The sequence below is a fragment of the Schistocerca gregaria genome, chromosome 4 (assembly GCF_023897955.1).
Source record: "Schistocerca gregaria isolate iqSchGreg1 chromosome 4, iqSchGreg1.2, whole genome shotgun sequence".
In the NCBI taxonomy this organism is placed as follows: Eukaryota; Metazoa; Arthropoda; class Insecta; order Orthoptera; family Acrididae; genus Schistocerca; species Schistocerca gregaria.
In genome coordinates, this window is record NC_064923.1 from 307,249,072 (window position 1) to 307,274,142 (window position 25,071).

Here is a 25,071-nt window from a genome sequence, read left to right on the forward strand (position 1 = left end):
GAACCAGGAAATAAAGTGTTCGGTTCATAACTAAAAGTGCCATTGAGATTTCTCAGAATTTTTGCAAAATAAATAATAATTTTCGTTACTTTCCTGTTTTTCTTACACTAACTAGCACTAATCCAGTACCCAAGTGTCCCAATAGTTACGTAAGAATTTTTGTGAATTTTTGTGTCATTTCCTTACACTGTACGACTCCAGAAGATATTTGTTGCTGAAAGTTTTTCAGGCATTTCTCTTTCGGACGTTAGGAGCGTCTGTCTGACTTCTGTAGTGGTTTGGGGGTGGAAATTGCATCTTGCAGGAGCAACAGGGTAAAGGGTATATCTCAGATTAATCCGTTGTGCAGAATGACAGAATAGCAACCCCACGCTCACACACGGTCCAGTCACATTAATGGGACCACCCCCTATGTTCGACGTCAACTTGCAATAGCCACTCACAGACGAGAATTGGCAGCATTACTAGTGGAGGGCACATAAAGCATGTAGGGTGGATGCGGAAAGCAGTGCAACATTTGTCGTAATGCAGAAAGAGGGCGGATTATCTGACGTCTGAAAGAGCATGATGTTTGTCGTTCGGGATAAGGATGGAAGCACTTCCGAAGCGTCCAAGTATGTAAACTACTGGTACGCCGTTGTGGTCAAAAAATTCCGCGACTGGCAAAATGGCGCTTTCCAAAACTGCCACAAAGGCAGCTGTAGCACACCAGAGTCTATATATGACAGGGGCGAACGACGGCTGTGGAGATGTGTACGGGCGAACAGACGTGCAATTCTTGAGCAGCTGACCAGCCAGATGATCCCAGAGGCTACCAACAGTATCTCCTCAACGACCGTTTTGCAAATGTTGCTTTTTATGAGCCATCGTCGAAGGTGTCTAGTTCATGCACCCGTGCTGACTGCTGTTCATCGGTGACGAAGGCTAACAGATGCACGCCAGTACCGCAACTACATGTCGACTGAGTGCCGACAAGTGGCCTTTTCAGACGAATGACGTTTTGTACAGCATCCGACCGAGAGCCGTTAGCATTTATGGTGTGAACGCCCGCTCGGTTGGCCATGCCGTCTAATGCACGGCTTTCCCGGCGGGAACGAGCGCTGGTCCCCGGCGCGAATTCGCCCAGCGGATTTGTGTCGAGGTCCAGTGTGCCGGCCAGTCTGTGGATGGTTTTTAGGCGGTTTTCCATCTGCCTTGGCGAATGCAGGCTGGTTCCCCTTATTCCGCCTCAGCTACACTATGTCGGCGATTGCTGCACAAACAAGTTCTCTACGTACGCGTACACCACCATTACTCTACCACGTCAACGTAAGGGTTACACTCGTCTGGTGTGAGACGTTCCCTGGGGGGGGTCAACCAAGGACCAAACCGCACACTAATCCTGGGTTCGGTGTTGGGTCTGGAGAGGTGGAGTGGACTGCGGTAGTCGTCGTGGGGTTGCGGACCACTGTGGCTGCGGCGGGGACAAAGCCTCTCCGTCATTTCTAGGTCCCCGGTTAACATAACATAACATGGTGTGGAGCCTCTAAAAGCAGACATCCTGCAACAATCATCGGAGGTGTCCAGGCATTTCATGGCATTGCAGAAGGTACAATTGACCAACACAAGTGTACATCTATCCTTGAGGACCATGCCCAGCCCAACATGCAATTTACATGCAGTTTGGTTTTGCTCGGCACAGTGACATCTACCAGTAGAACAAAGCAACGTTTCACACAACTCGCAGTGTGCGTGCGTGATTCGAAGAGGATGAGAATGAGCTTACCGTGCTCTCCTGGCTACAAAACTCTCCAGATTAAAACTCAATCGAGAATCTGTTGTACCAACTCGATTGGGATCTTCGGGCCATGTCCACCCAACCGGCACTGGAGTCGGCACTGTAGTTGGCCTGGCTTGACACCACTGTCGGCACCTTCCAGAACCTCGTTGAGGTCCGCGCTCCAAAACGTGGTTATTCACATTTTTGACAGGTCGTCAAATTAATGTAACTGGACACTGTATTCTCCACCCACAGTCGAAATTTTCTATGAGCAGTTGATCTCCCAAAACACAGTATTTATAAGACTCGCTTTTGTTGTTGTTGTGGTCTTCAGTCCTGAGACTGGTTTGATCCAGCTCTCCATGCTAATCTATCCTGTGCAAGCTTCTTCATCTCCCAGTACCTACTGCAACCTACATCCTTCTGAATCTGCTTAGTGTATTCATCTCTTGGTCTCCCTCTACGATTTTTAACCTCCGCGCTGCCCTCCAATACTAAATTGGTGATCCATTGCTGCCTCAGAACATGTCCTACCAACCGATCCCTTCTTCTGGTCAAGTTGTGCCACAAACTTCTCTTCTCCCCAATCCTATTAAATTCTTCCTCATTAGTTACGTGGTCTAACCATCTAATATTCAGCATTCTTCTGTAACCCCACATTTCGAAACCTTCTATTCTCTTAATGTCAAAACTATTTATCGTCCATGTTTCACTTCCATACATGGCTACACTCCATACAAATATTTTCAAAAATGACTTCCTGACACTTAAATCTATACTCTATGTTAACAAATTTCTCTACTTCAGAAACACTATCCTTGCCATTGCCAGTCTACATTTTCTATCCTCTCTACTTCGACCATCATCAGTTATTTTGCTCCCCAAATAGCAAAGCTCCTTTACTACTTCAAGCGTCTCATTTCCTAATCTAATTCCCTCAGCATCACCCGACTTAATTCGACTACATTGCATTATACTCGTTTTGCTTTTGTTGATGTTCATCTTATATCCTCCTTTCAAGACACTGTCCATTCCATTCAACTGCTCTTCCAAGTCCTTTACTGTCTCTGACAGAATTACAATGTCATCGGCGAACCTCCAAGTTTTTATTTCTTCTCCATGGATTTTAATACCTACTCCGAATTTTTCTTTTGTTTCTTTTACTGCTTGTCAATATACAGACTGAATAACATCGGGGATAGGCTACAACCCTGTCTTACTCCCTTCCCAACCACTGCATCCCTTTCATGTCCCTCGACTCTTACAACTGTCATCTGCTTTCGGTACTAATTGTAAATAGCATTTCACTCCCTGTATTGTACCCCTTCCACCTTTAGAATTTGAAAGAGAGTATTCCAGTCAACATTGTCAAAAGCTTTCTCTAAGTCTACAAATGCCAGAAACGTAGGTTTGCCTTTCCTTAATCTTTCTTCTAAGATAAGTCGTAAGGTCTGTATTGCCTCACGTGTTCCAGTACTTCTACGGAATCCAAACCGATCTTCCATTAGGTCGGTTTCTACTAGTTTTTCCATTCGTCTGTAATCAATTCGTGTTAGTATTTTGCAGCTGTAGCTTATTAAACTGATTTTCACATCTGTCAACACCTGCTTTCTTTGGGATTGGAATTATTATATTCTTTTTGAAGTCTGAGGGTATTTCGCCTGTTTCATACATCTTGCTCACCAGATGGTAGAGTTTTGTCAGGACTGGCTCTCCCAAGGCCGTCAGTAGTTCCAATGGAATGTTTTCTACTCCCGGGGCCTTATTTCGACTCAGGTCTTTCAGTGCATTGTCAAACTCTTCACGCAGTATTGTATCTCCCATTTCATTTTCATCTACATCCTCTTCCATTTTATCAATTAAATTCAATATTTTTTCTGTTACCCAAGGATTTCTACTAGCCCTCGTCTTTTTACCTACTTGATCCTCTGCTGCCTTCACTGCTTCATCCCTCAAAGCTAACCATTCTTCTTCTACTGTATTTCTTTCCCCCAATCTTGTCAATTGTTCGCTTATGCTCTCCCTGAAACTCTGTACAACCTCTGGTTCTTTCAGTTTATCCAGGTCCCATCTCCTTAAATTGCCACCATTTTGCAGTTTCTTCAGTTTTAATCTACAGTGCATAACAAATAGATTGTGGTCAGAGTCCACATCTGCCCCTGGAAATGTCTTACAATTTAAAACCTGGTTCCTAAATCTCTGTCTTACCATTATATAATCTATCTGATACCTTTTAGTATCTCCAGGGGTCTTCCACGTATACAACCTTCTTTCATGATTCTTAAACCAAGTGTTAGCTATGTTTGAGTTGTCCTCTGTGCAAAATTCTACCAGGCGGCTTTCTCGTTCATTTCTTAGCCCCAATCCATATTCACCTACTACGTTTCCTTCTCTCCCTTTTCCTACACTCGAATTCCAGTCACCCATTACTATTAAATTTTCGTCTCCCTTCACTATCTGAATAATTTCTTTTATTTCATCATACATATCTTCGTTATCTGCAGAGCTAGTTGGCATATAAACTTGTACCACTGTAGTAGGTGTGGGCTTTGTATCTATCTTGTCCACAACAATGCGTTCACTATGCCGTTTGTAGTAGTTTACCCGGATTCCTATTTTCCTATTCCTTATTAAACCTACTCCTGCATTACCTCTATTTGATTTTGTGGTTATAACCCTGTAGTCACTCGCTTTTATGCGTCTACAAGCAAAATTGCTCCTCACGTAGTTCCAGAAATTGTACTTGGTGTGTCTTTGTTTTTACTTTTTTCACCATTGGTGATTAAATAAAGATACGCTGAAAACTAAAGGACCGTAACAGTAATTATTCCACGAAGACGAGGTCAGAACGCCGGTTTTCAGAAATACAACCAGCAGCAAGTATTCGAATATCGTTATTCGTTGGTGGGAGAAGAACAACAGGCTTTAACTTTTAGGAGCATGGAATTACGTGGCACTACCACAATGATGCCACTGAAAACTAGGCGCTCACACTGGCAGTCGCGGTGCCAGTTCATTACGCCACGAGCTGTAGCGTCACTTTAGCGAACGGGCCATTAAGCGCTGGACTTGCATGCAAGAGGACGGTGGTTCAAATGCTGGTCCGACGATCCACTATTGGCCATTGAAATTGCTACACCAAGAAGAAATGCAGATGATGAACGGGTATTCATTGGACAAATATATTATACTAGAACTGACATGTGATTACATTTTCACGAAATTTGGGTGCATAGATCCTGAGAAATCAGTACCCAGAACACCCACCTCTGGCCGTAATAACGGCCTTGATACGCCTGGGGATTGAGTCAAACAGAGCTTGGATGTCATGTACAGGTACAGTTGCCCGTGCAGCTTCAACACGATACCACAGTTCGTCAGGAGTAGTGACTGGCGTATTGTGACAAGCCAGTTGCTCGGCCACCATTGACCAGAAGTTTTCAGTTGGTGAGAGATTTGGAGACTGTGCTGGCCAGGGCAGCAGTCGAACATTTTCTGTATCCAGAAAGGCCCGTACAGGACCTGCAACATGCGGTCGGCATTATCCTGCTGAAATGTATAGTTTGGCAGGGATCGAATGAAGGGTAGAGCCACGGGTCGTAACACATCTGAAATGTAATGGGTACTGTTCAAAGTGCCGTCACTGAGAAAAAGAGGTGACCGAGACGTGTAACTAATGGCACCCCATACCATCACTCCGGACGATACCACAGTATGGCGATGACGAATACACGCTTCCAATGTGCGTTCACCACGATGTCGCCAAACATGGATGCGACCATCACGATGCTGTAAACGGAACCTGGATTCATCCGAAAAAATGACGTTTTGCCATTCGTATACTCAGGTTCGTGATTGAGTACACCATCACAGACGCTCCTGTCTGCTGCTGCAAAGCGTCGTCGAACTGTTCGTGCACATGTTTGTTGTCTCGCAAACGTCCACATCTGTTGACTGAAGGATCGAGACGTGGCTGCACGATCCGTTACAGTCATCCGCATAAGATGCCTGTCTGCTAGTAACACGAGGCCGCTGGGATCCAGCACGGCGTTCCGTATTATTCTCCTGAACCCACCGATTCCATATTCTGCTAACAGTCATTGGATCTCGACCAACGCGAGCAGCAATGTCGCGATAAGATAATCCGCAATCGCGATAGGCTACAATACGACCTTTAACAAAGTCGGAAACGTGAAACATGATGGTACGCATTTCTCCTCCTTGCACGAGGCATCACAACAACTTTTCAACAGGCAACGCCGGTCAACTGCTGTTTGTGTATAAGAAATCGTTTGGAAACTTTCCTCGTATCAGCACGTTGTAGGTGCCAACATTCTGTGAATGCTCTGAAAAAATAATCATTTGCATATCACAGCATCTTCTTCCTGTCGGTTAAATTTCTCGTCTGTCGCTCGTCATCTTGGTGCTGTAGCAATTTTAATGGCCAGCAGTGCAAGTGTCCCATTACATTCCCAAATCGCTTAATGAAAATGCCGGGATAATTGTTTCGAAAGCGCAGGAGCATTTTTCTTCTTCGTCTTTCCCAAATCCGAACGTGTTCTCCGTCTCTAAAGAACGACTTCGCCGTTGACGCTACTTAAACCCCAGTTTCCTTTCCCACCGCCTCCAAAACCGGAACGTAAACTTTTCTCCTGTGCCACCCACCGCTTAACCAGTCTCCCTTCTTTTCAAGCTTGTGAACAATATATGACAATTTTCAGTAACTTTTGAATGGCTAGAACCCTTTTCTCCCTTGTTTCAAGCTGTTTCACAGAATCAGTTTCCATCCAAGTACAACCAAAATCCCTGACTTTCACAGTTCTCTTCCTATTACTGTTTGTTTTTCTTTCACGTGATGTAACACCACTAACTCCATCGATATATACTGCACGCGAGGCTTCATTTTCTATAGCCAGAGATAGCCACAATGACACAAAGGATCACCAAGAGAACATGGCAATTAGCATCATCCGATTTCCCACGAACTTCAACTCAGTGGAAGAGGAGTGAAAGTAAGCAGACACATGCCTCGCCTTATCCATAGACACTCGACCTCGAGGTACTTTATATGACTTTTACCTCCCTATGTTCACCATTCAGATAATGGCTCAGTGATAACCATCGTGGCATTTTAATTTTGCACCCCGTGTTCGAAACCACGTTTTTGCTTTTTTTTATTTTTAAATTTTTTTTTTCCTACCCACACCCGTAGAAGATTGCTACGCGACCGTTTCTTATAAAATTGGGGGATAGAAGGGCGTTATACTAATTGTAAAATTACAATATATTTCACAGTAAGTGTCTCTTATTTATTATTATGTTACATATGTGCACAAAAGGCTATTTACAATTTGTACAGAAATCAGATGACATTTATAAAAGTCGAGGGACATGAAAGGAAAGCATTGTTTGGGAAGGGAGTGAGACAGGGTTGTAGCCTCACCCCGATGTTACTCAATTTCTATATTGAGCAAGTAGTAAGGCAAACTAAAGAAAAATTCGGAGTAGGTATTAAAATCCATGGAGAGGAAATAGAAACTTTGAGGTTCGCCGATGACACTGTAATTCTGTCAAAGACATCAAAGGACTTGGAAGAGCAGTTGAACGGAATGGACAGTGTCGTGAAAGGAGGATATAAGATGAACATCATCAAAAGCAAAACGAGGATCATGGAATGTAGTCAAATTAAGTCGGGTGATGCTGAGGGAATTAGATTAGGAAATGAGACACTTGAAGTAGTAAAGGAATTTTGCTATTTGGGGAGCAAAATAACTGATGATGGTGGAAGTAGAGAGGATATAAAATGTAGACTGGCAATGGCAAGGAAAGCGTTTCTGAAGAAGAGAAATTTGTTAACATCGAGTATAGATTTAAGTGTCAGGAAGTCATTTTTGAAAGTATTTGTATGGACTGTAGCCATGCATGGAAGTGAAACATGGACGATAAATAGTTTGGACAAGAAGAGAATAGAAGCTTTCGAAATGTGGTGCTACAGAAGAATGCTGAAGATTCGATGGGTAGATCACATAACTAATGTGGAGGTACAGAATAGAATTGGAGAGGAGTTTATGGCACAACTTGACAAGAAGAAGGGGCCGGTTGGTAGGACATGTTCTGAGGCATCAGGGGACCACAAATTTAGCATTAGAGGGCAGCGTGGACGGTAAATACCGTAGAGGCAGACCAAGAGATGAATACACTAAGCAGATTCAGAAGGATGTAGGTTGCAGTAGGTACAGGGGGATGAAGAAGATTGCGCAGGATAGGGTAGCATGGAGAGCTGCATCAAACCAGTCTCAGGACTGAAGACTACTACAAAAACAACATGTGCACAAACTTTTCGAATTCTCTTACTACGATATTTCATTTCTATATCAATTCTTATCTTAATTCTTATATTTTATTCGTATGTTTATTCTTCAGGAAGATTTGGTTCATTTGCTTGGACGATACTGATCGTAGAAACATTTGAAACCCGGATATCCCGTACACCAAGAGAATCACGCGAAACATGTTTGCCACAGTGACATTTCTTCGTATGAAACTCAATCTGGAAAGAAACGACTTTTAAAGTTCTTATTTTTATTCTCTGTATTATATAATGAGTGTTTCATTAATGTGATTGCGTATTATTATAAATAGATTTTTGTTGATGGTTTGGTTTAGAGATTCCTTTTTTACTGTTTGCTCCTTTTATTTCAATTGAGTCCTTTTAATTATGTTTGCGGTGGTTATGAAGTCTATATTGCTTACTGTTCTCCCTAAGTTAAAGAATACAGTAATACCATATGCGTTTCGCAGCAGCTGATCTCGTTGAGTCTCCTCGCTTGGACTTCTCCTTTTGAAATGGCGAAAGATAATTTATCGCTCTACGGACATCGATCGGTACAGACAAGTGCTATCGTGTATCAGGTGTTTGGAACGTGGCGTCCAACTTTAGTTTGTGAAATTATTTAGGTCTTCAGAGAAATATCCTCGACGAATCTAAAAGCCGTGTGAAACTGCAGGTTCGCACCATCAAACAACACAACACTTCCGAACGACTTACATGTTTATAATCACTGAATATTTCTTTTGAAATGATTAAGGGTTATGAACTCTACACACTTGATACTCCTTTTGTGCTTTGATATGTATTTGTTTTCTTCAATACCATAAAACGTAGATTAACGCCTTAATGGCGGCTTCTAACAATCTTCTCCCAATCCGACATCGAGCATCTCCCTTCTAATGTCCAACATGAAATAATTATCTCTTTCGCGTAGCTTATTACAGCCTGTACATCTTTGTTAGCGAGTTCGCACAAAGATGCTTAAATTCCACAGAGTATTTATCTCTCGCGCAGGTATTTTACATTTATCGTCGTATTAATACTCCTTCGCACTTCATTTATGGGTGTTTGGATTTACATAACACTGCATACAAAACACTGCAGTCGTTAACATTGGTGAAGATTTCGAGCATTGACATTTCGCAGGAAACCATGTATCAACTGATTATAAATGAAGATACACTACAGGAATTTCACCAAAAACTATTTCGTGTAGTTTTCTCATTTCTTTTTAAATTCGCCCATCCGACACAGTTAGCAGGCATAAGGACAACGTTATATCAATATATACTGGGAAACATTCGCGTATTAATCTTCTGCAGACGTGGCTGAATAAATGTAAAACAAAAAAAAGGTAATAATCGGGTTTCGGCAAGGGCTGCAATATTAAGAAGCCACGACGTTGTAACCACTGTGTCATCATTTCGTCTGTGAATTTCGCGAGGTAAAAGGCACATAAATTACGAGGTTTATTTGGAACGTAAGGTGCGAAAATCCGATGAAGCTTTGCACAGATGCTTTGGGTAGTTCCTCTAGCATACCTGTGGATTGCGTCATGTCGCTCTTCTCAGTTCTGAGCACACAGTGACCACGTAAAGGTGCTTAGTACAACAGTGTCTCCCGCCAAGTATGAGGGGTCTGGTGTGAGATTTCTCCTAATGTCACGCAGCCCACATAAAACAGCTGCCATGCGTTTCCTTCTCCATGACAATATTCCCGGTCACACTCTGCAGGTGCAGTTAAGACGCTCCTGCAGCTTTTTCGACGGGAAGTGGTTGACCTCCCATAACAGAGACCATCATTGACTCTCCCTGAGTTTCATCTCTGCTCGTATGAATCGCTGACTATGAAGACAATGTTCTGTAGCTCAGCGTTGAGAATTGATAGGAAGAACAGGCGGCTGCCTTCTACGACGAGGGCATTGGTAAGTTGGTACAACGCTATGACAGATGTCTAAATCGCAGCGGCGATTATGTAGAGAAGTAACTGGAAGGTGTAGAAAACTGTTACAAATAAAACATTTTTGATTTTCACACTGCTTTCCAATTTGGGACCGGTCGGACATTGCTTTGCAAATAGATCTCGTAACAGGAAAATACCACGAAAGCTTTAACTGTTCTTCTTTCAGAGACAGTCCAGTATCTACATATAAGCCGAGATGCGTGTTTCACGCCTCTTCCACTGAGCGAAGTTTCAGGGAAATTGGGTTATGGCACTTGCCACGTTCTCATCGTTAACGCTCTTAAGTGGCCACGTTCCCAAAATTATCTTGCCTTGAGTGTAGCACATTCAGTGGTGTCGTCGACGATTTTCAATGAGGTTCAAGCAATCCGTCTACTTCCTAGAAGAACGGTTCTCTTCGTTGATGGCACTCTACAACATCCCTACATTCACGACTTTCTATATGTACACACATTATATGTTCACTATATACAACAATTGATGTCACGGAGAGCAGTAGTCATTGCCATTTACTTCCGGACATTTCATTGTGAGAGAGAAATTTGAAGAAAAAATCTTCATGGAGGCTTCTTCAGATTACATTGAACAAAAAATTTCAAGTGAAAGTGTGTAAATTGCACGGGTTTGAGTTAGTTGTGTTTATTTCAGTATAAAATGATACAAAATCATCTTCATAAATACTTCGGTCTTGTTTTTTAAAAAGAGTAATCTACATTTTTTATGTAAATAACTCACTAACTAAATATGCTTTCATGTTCCAAGATTCAGCATAACAAATTGTAAGTGAATAATTACTTGAATTATGCTATGTGTTATGCACTGATAAATTTCAGTGCCATTTTGGAAGTATAAAATTAAAATATTAAGAAAAAAAAAGATAATATTACATGAATGAAAATACTTGTAAGTCTGCTTTGTGTCAGAACTATGTAAAGCACAAACGAAAATATGTAAATTAACTGGTCAGAAATGTATGTAAAGGACTGCAAATATTAAATGTCCGTATTTATAGTATATACAGCTACATAGTTTGATCAGAGATAAATTGAGAACATGACCGTTTTCACTTGGCTTGACGTTTATACACATACTCGGGAACATCCCTTATGACAGTACAGCAGTAATCTGCTAAAATAGTAGGGCTCCGCTTTCCGGCAGACCTCTTCTCAAATGTGGCAATATCTTGATGAAAACGCTCCCCTTTTCATCACTTACTGCACCACAATATTTGGGGCAGAAGGCAATATGACTATGTAAGAAATGCATTTTCAGTGACATGGGGCAACCAAGTTTTTCATAAGATGACAACATGTTATATACAGTCTCCTTGTAATTTATTGGTCGTTTGTTCCCTAAGAACTGTAAGCAGACTGTCTTAAAACATTCCCATGCATACTTCTGATCATCTTGTATGATTCCATCAAAAGTATGGTCTCCAAAAAGCTCTCGAATTTGTGGACACACAAAGATGTCCTCCTTTACGCTGGCATCACTTAAGTAAGGGAATTTTTACTTTAAGTACTTTAACTTATCGCCCTCTTTGTTCATTCCCTTAACAAAGTTTTTCATGAGAACCAGCTTGATGTGCAAGGGCGTGAGCAGAATACTTTTAGGGTCTACTAGAGGTTCACCCTTAATGTTCTTTATAGATGATTGAAGAGATTTTCTCGTGGCTGATTCACATTTACTGCAAGGAGATGCACGAGTTCGGTTATCCCATTCACAGAAGAAGGAGCAATATTTAGTATACCCTAACTGCATACCTAATAGCAATGCAACCACTTTCAAGTCTCCACAAATCTGCCATTGAGAGTCATTATACTTGATGGTTCTTGAAAAATTTTTATGTTTTGGTATGACTCATATGCACAGTATGCCCAACTGGACTAGAAGGAAGCTCACTACCAATATGTACTGCTTTTAAGCTCAACTTTGACGAATCAATAAAGAGTCTCCATTCGTCAGGTTGTAATTAATTCTGAGAGCCTTCATTAGACCATTTATGTCTACACATGCCACAAGACTATCTTGCATGTTAAAAAAAAAAGAGTGAATTGTTGCTCTTTTCTGCGGTAAAATGAATCATTTACATTACTTTCCAGAAAATTGCGCTGCTGCAGTCTTGATGCTAAAATCTCAGCCTTAGCTTTAGAGAGCTCCAAATCTCTTATGAGATCACGTAACTCATTTTGAGACAATTTTTATGGATCATCAGTTGATGATATATTTTGAAGAAACTCTGGATCTTGTAATGTACATGATTCAGGACATTCAGAATCCCCATCAGAAGTAATCTCGTACTCTGTCGGTGGTTCAGGTATTGACAGTCATTACCAATGTAGAACTGGACGTATGGCAGACGGAATGTTAGGATAGATCACTGTCCACTGCTTCTTCTTAGATATTCCCTTCTTGATAGGAGGAACCATACGAATGTAGCAGTCACTGACGTGATTGGCTGGCTCACGCTATTTCATGGGCACTGCAAAGGGCATTGAACATCCTTTCCATGCATCCAGTTCCTGAGGTTGCTGACACAAGTGTTGCAGATTACATGTGGAGCCGAAGATTTATCCTGATCACCCAAAATAACAACTGTAAGCTTTTTTAATGAATGGAATTATTTGCTGTTTTTGTGAAGCAAATGGTACTTCTCCACACAAACAGCAAAATGTGTCAGCACTATTAACACAAACTCGTGGAATTTTTGTTCACTTCAATAGCAGTCAACTTGAACAATCGGTAGTTAATCTGGTAATAAATGTGAAAGTCTTATAACATGCATTAATAAAGTCACTGCAGTTGAAGAGGAGGGAGACAAAAAGATCACTGAAACTAGTATCAAAATGGTTATATCCAAAATATTGGACACAAGTAAGACCAGGGACAATAATATAATCCATTGCAACTAGTTATTATGACTTTGACAAGCAATTATAATATTTGATTTTAAACTTAACTTAAATTGCGTATATAATTATCTCACCGTTTAAACAGTGTAAAATGAAAACTACCTAATTTTGAATTGTCTTTGTGATATTGGTGGTCATCACATTAGAATTTATAGGAATTGGCTATTTGCATTCAATTTACATTTTCATTGTTGCACAGTGTTATTTTTGATTCCTGCTATTGGTTGCAGGTACGCGACGAACTCTACCAGTGGGCGACTGGTGAGTCTGATGCCGCACTGGTCGCAGAGTCGTCTCGGCGCATGCGCAGTTTCACGCGTCTCTGCGCTCGCGCTGCGCTGGTGGCCTCTCTGTGCTGGTTGTGTGTTCCGCCGCTGCTTCACGGAGCCTCGCCCAAGGGTCTGCCCTTCATACTGGAGCTGCCCTTCGGCGTAGAGGGCAGGCCGTGGACTTTCCTCGCTGCCTGGATCTACTGTGCACTCGGCACATTCCACGTGGCAGTCGTCAGCGTCATCGCCGACACTCTCAACGTCAGTATCATAGTACAGCTGTGCACGCAGCTGCGTATTCTGCGCAGGCACCTCGACCACTTATGTGAGCTACGTGCGACTCCCCTTCTACATGCACGTAATTATTGCCTTACGAAACAAGTAGGTTTATGTAGTTCTAAGTCTCGGGAACTGATAACCTCAGATGTTAAATCCCATAGTGCTAGGAGCCATTTGATTTTTTTAACATTTATTTCATCATCCCCTGCCGTTTCCGCCCTCCATTGCTCTCACGGTGACTAAGCAAGTAAAAAGCGGACCACAATTCCTATGATCTGGGATTGAAACCTCAGTTATTTCGCTTATTTCACATCTGACTATTCCTCAATTTGTCTAGGTGGCTGTATGTGCCGCATAACTATCTGGATAAGTCAGTTCATTCGTCAGTTGAAGGCTGGGCCAACAGTCTCTTCTCTGGTTTGTTATGTCCCGCCGGGAACTCCTCCCTTGTGGCAACCTTTTGCCACTTGCACCCAACGTCTTCAATTATTTGTTGAATATAGTCCAACACCTATCTGCTCCCACAGTTTTTACCGTCTACAGCTCCCTGACGTACCTTGTAAGCTTTTTTCTGATGTTATAACACATGTCCTATTATCGTGTCCCTTATTGTTGTCAGTGTTTTCCACATATTCCTTTCTTCAGCGATTCTGCGGGAAACTTCCTCTTCCTCATCTTATCAGTCCATCTAATTTTCAACGTCTTTCTACATCACATCTCGAACATTTCGATTCTCTTTTCCAACGGTTTTCCTACAATCCTTGCATACAATACTGTGCTGAAAGGGTGCATGCTCAGGAATTTCTTTCTCAAACTACCACCAATGTTTGTTTCTAGTAGACTTATTTTGTCCAGGAATTCTGTCTTTGTCTGTGGTAGTCTATTTTTTATGCCCTCCTTCGTTCGTCTGTGATTTTCTATTTTCTTTCCAAGGAACAAGAATTCGTTAACTTCGTCTACTTTATTGTCATTTTTATGCCAAGTTTATTGCTAATATTATTTCTGCTAGTCTTCACTACTTTCGTATTTTTTCCGTTTTTTTATCAATCCATAATGTGTGCTCATAAGAACGGTCGTTCCATTCAACCTCTCCTGCGAGTCTTCTTCGTGTTCACTGGGCATAGCAATGTCATTAGCGAATCTTATCGGTGATATTTTTTCAGTTTCAATTTTAATCCTAATTCTGAACTCATGTTCCATCATAACTTCTTCGATATGTAGATCTACAACATTCTTGTCTTATACCATTTCCAATTTGAATATTTTGTTGTTGGTCTTCCACTCTTAGTTTCCCTTCTCGGTTTCTATACATACTGTGCGTTACCCCCTGCCCCTATATCATACACCTATTTTCCTGAGAAATTCCATCGTCTTGCACCATTTTACATTATCGAACGTCCGTTTTAGGTCAACAAATCCTATCAATGTCTTTATCTTTCCTAGGCCATATTCACTATGCAGGGTTAAATCTGACTATTGGCACAGAAGGGGGGAAATTATGCTGCCACAAAAGTCTTTGGTCACCTACCAAACAGCATCAAAAGCCTGACAGATAGTCAACCAACATTTAAAAACAAATTAAAAGAATTTCTAGATGACAGCTCCTTCTACTCATTGGCTGAATTTTTAGATATAAATTAAGGGAGGGAAAAAAACTAATTTAAGCATTAGTGTCATGTAATATTTTGTGTAATGTAATATCTTGTACAGACATCTTTCATTAACCTGACACGTTCCACATCATTACGAAGTGTCGTATTCATGATCTATGGAACGAGTATTAATCTAATCTAATCTAATCTAATCTAATCTTCCATTACCAAGTGAAACGTCTGAACTGTATCTCTGGTACCATCAAACTTTCATAAAGCAAAGGAATTGGATGAGCAGTTGGACGCGATAGATATTTTCTTGAAAAGACGTAATCAACATCAACAAAAGTAAAACAGGTGTAATGAATTGTAGTCGAATTAATTCTGGCAGTGCAGAGAGAGTTACATTACAAAATGAGACACGAAGAGTAATATATGAATTTGTCTAATCGGCATTAAAAAACTGATGATTGTCACAGTACAGAGGACGTAAAATGCAGACGTGCAATAGCAAGGAATGTATCTGTGAGGAACAGGAGTTAGTTAATATTTACCAAAAATTAAATTTCAAGAAATTTTTTCACATGATATACCTATGGAACGTCACCTTGTACGAAAGTGCGACGTGGACGATAAGCTGTTTGGACGAGTTTAGACACAAAAAGAATAGAAGGTTTTGAAACATGATGCTACTGAAGAATGTTGATAATTAGTAGATAGATCAGACAACTAATGAGGAAGTACTGATTCGAAATTGAGTAAAAAAAGTAATTTGTACACAGTTTGACTGAAAGAAGGGATCGGTTAATGGGACTCATCCTCAACAATCAAGGAATCATCAGTTTTGGAAGGGAAGGACGTGGGTAGTAGTAATTATGCATAGATGAAGAGGCTTGCGCATGATAGACTAGCACGAAGAGTTGCATCAAACCAGTGTTCAGTCTGAAGTCCACAAGAACAGAAAAATTAATTTCTAACTATTATGAGAGATATTAAGTGAAAGAACAGCAACAGTAATTTCTAAATTTTATGAGATGTATTAAGTGTAACTTGTAAGAGGTTTATCGGTTTGTCATACTAGAAGTCGTATACATAGAATGCGTGGTTAGTTGTAAGACAGTGTGTGCTAACCCTAATCATGCCAGCATAAATAAATAAATAAGTTGCCATCGGCAATGTCATCTTTTCTCTGAACTGAAGGTAAGGTACATAATAAAAGTAGTCAACCCGTTGATTGAGTGGTAAGTGGACCAATGTTGCAAAATCAGGCCGTGGTGAATAAGTCACTGTCATGTCTACAATCTCTTGTGACTTCTCCAAGTACATATAGTGGTTTACTAGCTTTACATCTCTATGTCAATGCCATTTAAGATCAGGACCATAACACTTTCTTCCTCCTTAGTATTCTGATCGGTCGCTATTTTAATTATGATCCACTAAACTACTTGTGAGTAAGATAAGATCTCTGATAACTTCAGGTGCTTCGGTTGGCGACGGCACTGCTGTAGCGAGACGTCGGTTACAGTCCTGCGTGGGCCACCATAACAACATCATTAGGTGAGCTTGACGTCGTTGCAGTCTTGGGAAGGATATCCAAAGATAATTCTAGAAAATAGTTCTATTTAGTCGATTCAGTGAATCTTCAGTGCTTTCCATGAAGCAAAAGATTATCAAAAATAATGTTTAAGTTTGATCATTGAACCAGCACCTGCTGTGGTAACTAACAGACTTATGTCCATAGGCGTCTACAAGGGACAGGGAGGAACTACACTGACCCCCTGGAATCTGGATCACAGAGTTATTGTCCATTACAGAATTCGTACTCACCTTTAGAAGTGAGTGGATAACAAACAGTTCTCTGGGATATAAAAAGATTTTTCTGTCACCTATAAAAGGAGAAAGATAACTGCCGTTCTACGGGTCGGAGCTTGGAATGTCAGATCCCTTAATCGGGCAGGTAGGTTAGAAAATTTAAAAGGGGAATTGATAGGTTAAAGTTAGATATAGTAGGAATTAGTGAAGTTCGGTGGCAGGAGGAACAAGGCTTTTGATCAGGTGAATACAGGGTTATAAACACAAAATGAAATAAGGGTAATGCAGGAGTAGGTTTAATAATGAATAAAAAACAGGAGTGCGGGTAAGCTACTACAAACAGCATAGTGAACGCATAATTGTGCCCACTATAGACGCGAAGCCCATGCCTACTACAGTAGTACAAGTTTATATGCCAACTAGCTCTGCAGATGATGAGGAAATTGATAAAATGTATGATGAGATAAAAGAAATTATTCAGGCAGTGAAGGGAGACGAAAATTGAAAAGTCATGGGAGACTGAAATTCGACAGTAGGGAAAGCAAGAGAAGGAAACGTAGTAGGTGAATATGGATTGGGGCTAAGAAATGAAAGAGGAAGCCGCCTGGTAGAATTTTGCACAGAGCATAATTTAATCATAACTAACACTTGGTTCAACAATCATGAAAGAAGGTTGTATACATGGAAGACCCCTGGAGATACTAGGTTTCAGATAGATTATATAATGGTAAGACAGAGATTTAGGAACCTGATTTTAAATTGTAAGACATTTCCAGGGGTAGATGTCGAATCTGACCACAATCTATTAGTTATGAACTGTTGATTAAAACTGAAGAAACTGCAAAAAGGTGGGAATTTAAGTAGATGGGACCTGGATAAATTGAAAGAACCAGAGGTTGTACAGAGTATCAGGGACAGCATAAGGGAACAATTGACATGAATGGGGGAAAGAAATAAAGTAGAAGAAGAATGGGTAGCTCTGAGGAATGAAACAGTGAAGGCAGCAGAGGATCAAGTAGGTAAAAAGGCAAGGCCTGGTAGAAATCCTTGGGTATCAGAAGAGATACTGAATTTAATTAATGAAAGGAGAAAATACAAAAATGTAGTAAATGAAACAGGCAAAAAGGAATACAAACATTTCAAAAATGAGATCGACAGGAAGTGCTAAATGCCTAAGCAGGGATGGCTAGAGGACAAATGTAAGGATGTAGAGGATTATCTCATGAGGGGTAAGATAGATACTGCCTACAGGAAAATTAAAGAGACCTTTGGAGAAAAGAGAACCACTTGCATGAAAATAAAGAGCTCAGATGGCAACCCAGTTCTAAGCAAAGAAGGGAAAGCAGAAAGGTGGAAGGAGTATATAGAGGGTCTATACAAGGGCGATGTTCTTGAGGACAAAATTATTGAAATGGAAGAGGGGGTAGATGAAAATGAAATGGGAGATATGGTACTGCGTGAAGAATTTGACAGAGCACTGAAAGACCTAAGTCGAAACAAGGCCCCAGGAGTGGACAACATTCCATTAGAAATACTGACAGCCTTGGGAGAGCCAGTTCTGACAAAACTCTACCATCTGGTGAGCAAAATGTATGAGACAGGCGAAATTCCCTCAGACTTCAAGAAGAATGTAATAATTCCAATCCCAAAGAAAGCAGGTGTTTACAGATGTGTAAATTTCCGAACTATCAGTTTAATAAATCACAGCTGCGAAATGCTAACGCGAATTCTTTACAGACGAATGAAAAAACTGGGAGAGGCCGACCTCGGGGAGGATCAGTTTGTATTCCGTAGATCTGTTGGAACACGTGAGGCAATACTGACTCTACGACTTAGAAAAGATTAAGGAAGGGCAAACCTACGTTTCTAGCATTTGTAGACTTAGAGAAAGCTTTTGACAATGTTGACTGGAATACTCTCTTTAAAATTCTGAAGGTGGCAGGGGTAAAATACAGGGAACGAAAGGCTTTTTACAATTTGTACAGAAACCAGATGGCAGATATAAGAGTCGAGGGACATGAAAGGGAAGCAGTGGTTGGGAAGAGAATTAGACAGGGCTGTAGCCTCTCCCCGATGCTATTCAATCTGTATATTGAGCAAGCAGTAAAGGAAACAAAAGAAAAGTTCGGAGTAGGTGTTAAAATCCATGGATCCGAAATAAAAACTTTGAGATTCGCCGATGACATTGTAATTCTGTCAGAGACAGCAAAGGACCTGGAAGAGCAGTTGAACAGAATAGAGAGTGTCTTTAAAGGATGATATAAGATGAACATCAACAAAAGCGAAACGAGGATAATGGAATGTAGTCGAATTAAGTCGGGTGGTGCTGAGGGAATTAGATTAGGAAATGAGACACTTAAAGTAGTAAAGGAGTTTTGCTATTTGAGGAGCAAAATAACTGATGATGGTCGAATTCGAGAGGATATAAAATGTAGACTGGCAATCGTAAGGAGAGTATTTCTGAAGAAGAGAAATTTGTTAACATCGAGTATTGATTTAAGTGTCAGGAAGTCGATTCTGAAAGTATTTGTATGGAGTGTAGCCATGTATGGAAGTGAAACATGGACAATAAATAGTTTTGACAAGGAGAGAATAGAAGCTTTCGAAATGTGGTGCTACAGAAGAATACTGAAGATTAGATGGGTAGATCACATAACTAATGAGGAGGTACTGAATAGAATTGGGGAGAAGAGGAGTTTGTGGCACAACTTGATTAGAAGAAGGGATCGGTTGGTAGGACATGTTCTGGGGCATCAAGGGATCACCAATTTAGTGCTGGAGGGCAGCGTGGAGTGTAAAAATCGTAGAGGGAGACCAAGAGATGAATACACTAAGCAGATTCAGAAGGATGTAAGCTCCAACAGGTAATAGGAGATGAAGAGGCTTGCACAGGATAGAGTAGCATGGAGAGCTGCATCAAACCAGTCTCAGGACTGCAGACCACAACAGCAACATAAAAGTGCGTAACTCATTTATATCAAAATTGGAAGTTTAAAAGTCCTGTGTCCTTCCCCGGTCCACGGATACATTTCTGGGGACGCTCTTGGGGTCAACACATTCCTTATTTTTCATAAAAGTGCTGTGTTTCGAAAGGATACTGGCAATAATCTGACGGAAAACGTACGATTAGTTACTGAAGAATGCATTTTTACAGTGCTTCACATCTTGCAGAGTACGATCAGACAAGTACGGTGGAATAAGAAACTTTTGGGCATAAACCTTGGGAAATACCTTAAAAGTGGCCCTGCAGTTTCGAGACCAGTGTCTCTTTAGCTCAGTAAGCTAATCAAAAGTGGCTCTTGCTGTCTGTCCAGTGGTTGCTTCGATCTTAGCAGTTATTCCGGAGTTACTGTATTTCATAAACATCCATTTGTGAATGGAAGTCACCACAAAATTAACACCACATTACCAGGTAAAAACGTAAAGTAGACCTACTTTATTCCGAAATACCTTGACACCATCATAAGTTTAAACAACAGTTTGCTCTAAATATCTAACAATCACAGTTCATGCTCTATACTAATATTATAAATACGAAAGTATCTCCATCTGTTTTCGCGACTAAATTACTGATCCCAGTTCCCTGATACTGGTGTAGAGAGAGTCTGAACCCTGTGGAACAACATACCCTATTTCCAAAAGCGTGTGGCAGAAGATTTTAGTTGATTTGCAGAATGTAACGTGCATTGGTGTAAAATAATGACTCTTTGAAAAAGATATTTATTCTTTGACTTTTGAACTTTATCGCATTTGTGACAGTACTTTTAATGGTTGGTATATTCTACGTAACACGATTGAATGTGTAGAACAGAATGCTTATAAATCCTATACGTGTTTAATTCATACTTCCACACTACAATTACAAATATGTTTTCACGACTGCATCGCTGAACTGTTTTCGGAGAAACTAGTTATCCAGATAACTCGGGCCCTGAGTGAAGAACATAGTCTAGAAAGTGAAAGTAAAAGAAAAAAACATAGTCTAGAAAGCGAAAATAAAAGGAAATGAAAAAAACAATAGTTTGGAAAGAGGATGAAGTTAGGATTGGAGGATCTTTTCTTCTACATTGGTGGATACAAAACATATCAAAAATTACTAAATTTGTTGCATAATGTACACACTGTGTAATGTATTGATACTTCAATAGCATAATGTATAGATGCAAGCTCTTGCCCATGTCCCTGTCCACTGCTCAGTTGTGTCACCACACGTGTCACACCATCGTGCATCGTAGCAGTGAGCGGGGAGGTGGTAGTAAACCCACAACAGGGGCTATGATTCCCAAAACTGCCGCTATTGCTTACTTACTCACTAAAAATCATCACAAGAAAACCACTACCACATAAACATACACTCCTGGAAATGGAAAAAAGAACACATTGACACCGGTGTGTCAGACCCACCATACTTGCTCCGGACACTGCGAGAGGGCTGTACAAGCAATGATCACACGCACGGCACAGCGGACACACCAGGAACCGCGGTGTTGGCCGTCGAATGGCTAGCTGCGCAGCAATTGTGCACCGCCGCCGCCGTCAGTGTCAGCCAGTTTGCCGTGGCATACGGAGCTCCATCGCAGTCTTTAACACTGGTAGCATGCCGCGACAGCGTGGACGTGAACCGTATGTGCAGTTGACGGACATTGAGCGAGGGCGTATAGTGGGCATGCGGGAGGCCGGGTGGACGTACCACAGAATTGCTCAACACGTGGGGCGTGAGGTCTCCACAGTACATCGATGTTGTCGCCAGTGGTCGGCGGAAGGTGCACGTGCCCGTCGACCTGGGACCTGACCGCAGCGACGGACGGATGCACGCCAAGACCGTAGCATCCTACGCAGTGCCGTAGGGGACCGCACCGCCACTTCCCAGCAAATTAGGGACACTGTTGCTCCTGGGGTATCGGCTCACGCCCCAACATCGTGCAGCCCGCCTCCAGTGGTGCCGCGACAGGCGTGAATGGAGGGACGAATGGAGACGTGTCGTCTTCAGCAATGAGAGTCGCTTCAGCCTTGGTGCCAATGATGGTCGTATGCGTGTTTGACGCCGTGCAGGTGAGCGCCACAATCAGGACTGCATAGGAGTGAGGCACACAGGGCCCACACCCTGCATCATGGTGTGGGGAGCGATCTCCTACACTGGCCGTACACCTCTGGTGATGTCGAGGGGACACTGAATAGTGCACGGTACATCCAAACCGTCATCGAACCCATCGTTCTACCATTCCTAGACCGGCAAGGGAACTTGCTGTTCCAACAGGACAATGCACGTCCGCATGTATCCCGTGCCACCCAGCGTGCTCTAGAAGGTGTAAGTCAACTACCCTGACCACCAAGATCTCCGGATCTGTCCCCCATTGAGCATGTTCGGGACTGGACTGGATGAAGCGTCGTCTCAAGCGGTCTGCACGTCCAGCACGAAAGCTGGTCCAACTGAGGCGCCAGGTGGAAATGGCATGGCAAGCCGTTCCACAGGACTACATCCAGCATCTCTACGATCGTCTCCATGGGAGAATAGCAGCCTGCATTGCTGCGAAAGGTGGATATACACTGTACTAGTGCCGACATTGTGCATGCTCCGTTGCCTGTGTCTATGTGCCTGTGGTTCTGTCAGTGTGATCATGTGATGTATCTGACCCCACGAATGTGTCAATAAAGTTTCCCCTTCCTGGGACAATGAATTCACGGTATTCTTATTTCAATTTCCAGGAGTGTACTTGTGGGTAACAGCTGGTATAAAAAATCTGTTTTTATTGTTAAACACATTTTTATTTAATCTGGAATGGACAGTCACCTTTTAATAATAAGGATTTAAACTACAGCATGACATTGCACCATTGGCTTGAATGCACGTATTACTTTTTCTAATTATTGTATGCACACTTTGGAAAACACAATAAGAGTTTGGATGTGTCGTGCAGCTGTATCAGGTTGAGCAGCCAGAGCCATTTCAGAGCTAATGCGGTTGCCGTAAATAAGTTATTTTCCTTAGAAGAAAACAAAAAATCTGATTTAATGCCACTTCTTTGTATAGTAACCAGATAAGTGGTCCCCCTTGAAATTTCCCACTGACAGAATATTGTTGCAGATACACAGTTATGTGCAATCGTACCTGGTGTGGAACTGCCATGCCACATTCTGCAGGCATGGAAATCTATAGTCGCCACGTTGGAAATATGTTAATTCGAGGTTAACACACCTTTGACCCTACCAAAGATATTAATTAATTTAGAACTCAATTTAACCAATAATTTTATGTTTGATCTCAGGGCGAACGTAACACAACAAATCGACAGTAACGATGCACTGGTATACAGGTGTAGTCCATAGTTTTTTCTGATTCAAGTTGGAATTAATTCATAAAATGGAAATTCTCGCTGGGATTGCGTTTTCCACTGCGAGGGAGACCTTTGAGCGAAATGTGGACGGTCATACGCCCAATAATACACCAGAGAGACTCCAGAGAAGAATTTCTGGTCGTTAGAAGAAGACAGCATCTCGCAACCTAACGCAGCGAAGCAGCCTGCCCAGAACTGTACAAACGAGCACAGTTAGGGCGGCTGTGAAAAGTAGTGTCCTCTGCGTCGTGCTCCATTTCTTCGAAACGTAAGATTTTAAACAGCACTCGCAGCAAGAGGTGCCTCACTGGAACCTGAGTCTTCCTGCCGTCAATCCGCATTTCTGTGGATGATGTAGTCAGTTTTCAGACGAAATGCTCATAATGTTTGGCTCCAATATTGAAACAGGTTAATCTCGCTACATTGTTCCCTCAAATATATTATTTGGATCAACATTACCTGAGATTAAAATACTAGAAAAAGCTTCTACCAACAAACGTTTCTCGAACAGTTGTTGACATTGTTATACAGGGTGTCCGAAAAGTCTTTCTTGATTACATAGATTGATAACTCAGGCTAGAAGTAAGATACAAATATGAAACTGGTGTCTAATAGTTTACAAGCTATCAAAGTTTTTTTCACACACATCAGTTAACTTCCACATGAGCACCCTTGGTAGCACGTAGCACATCTAGGCGATATTCAGTTTCCGTCCACACATTAGCCAACATCACTGGAGGGATCGATTCAACGACTGTGGTTATCCGTTGCCGCAGGGTTTCAACATCTGGTACACGTGTTCGGTAGACCTCGTCCTTGACATAACCCCCTAAAAAGAAGTCTAATGGGGTTATGGCAGGAGATCGTGGAGGCCAAACCGTTGGCCCATCACGCCTAATCCATCGCCCAGGAAAGGTCATATCGAGATAGGCACGGACGTCCAAACCCCAATGAGGCGGTGCACCGTCTTGCTGAAACAAGACCTCGGGGTGATACTGAAGCAGCTGAGGAACAGCATACAGTTGCAACATGTCCAGATACACTGCAGATGTGATGGTAGCCTCGGCGAAGAAGAATGGCCCGATAATTCGATCGTGCGGTAGCGCGCACCAAACATTTACCTTTGGACTGCCTCTGGTGCACTCCATGACCTCGCCAGGGGTTGAGAACCCCAAATGCGTACATTATTGCGATTCACTACTCCACTGACAAAAAAAGGTCGCTTCGTCGGAAAAGGCAATTCGTCTGAGATAACCATCATCGTCCTCAATACGTGATGTCATTTCGACCGCAAAGTCATATCGACGTGTACTGTCATTAGGCAACAAGGCCTGAACGATTTGCACTTTGTATGCACGAAACAATAAACGTTTGTGTAAAATGGTATGGAGAGAGCTTTTTGGCATCTGTAATTCACGTGAGGCCCTGTGTACCGATTTTTTTGGACTTCGCAGAAAAAACTGCCTTGCAGCTTCCACCCCGTCTGCTGAGGTTCTTGGTCGGCCAGACGTCGGAAGGTCAGCAACCGATTCTGTGTTCTTGAACCTCTCATACCAGGCTTTAAGGCTCTTAACAACAGGTGGATTCCTTTCAAATGTTATCTGGAAGTGTCTCTGCACTGTGGTTGATGATCGTGTCTCATGATACCACAGGACACACTGTGCTTTCTCCTGATTGGTTAACATTGCTTCTTGGGCACTGCACCTCATCCACTACTTACGCACTGCGAACCTAAAACAGAAAAAACTTTGATAGTTGTAAACAATTGGACACAAGTTTCATATTTGTATCTTACTTCTAGCCTGAGTTATCAATTTATG

At 41.9% G+C, this 25,071-nt stretch overlaps 1 protein-coding gene across 1 annotated transcript in view; it reads left to right on the top strand.

Moving 5' to 3' along the window:
- Positions 1 to 25,071, top strand: part of LOC126267695 (uncharacterized) — a 168,007-nt gene that overhangs the window by 29,456 nt on the left and 113,480 nt on the right. The window contains exon 2 of the mRNA XM_049972996.1: positions 13,195 to 13,494. Within this exon, the coding sequence (XP_049828953.1) occupies positions 13,195 to 13,494 (300 nt within the window). The remainder of the gene's footprint in view (positions 1 to 13,194; positions 13,495 to 25,071) is intronic.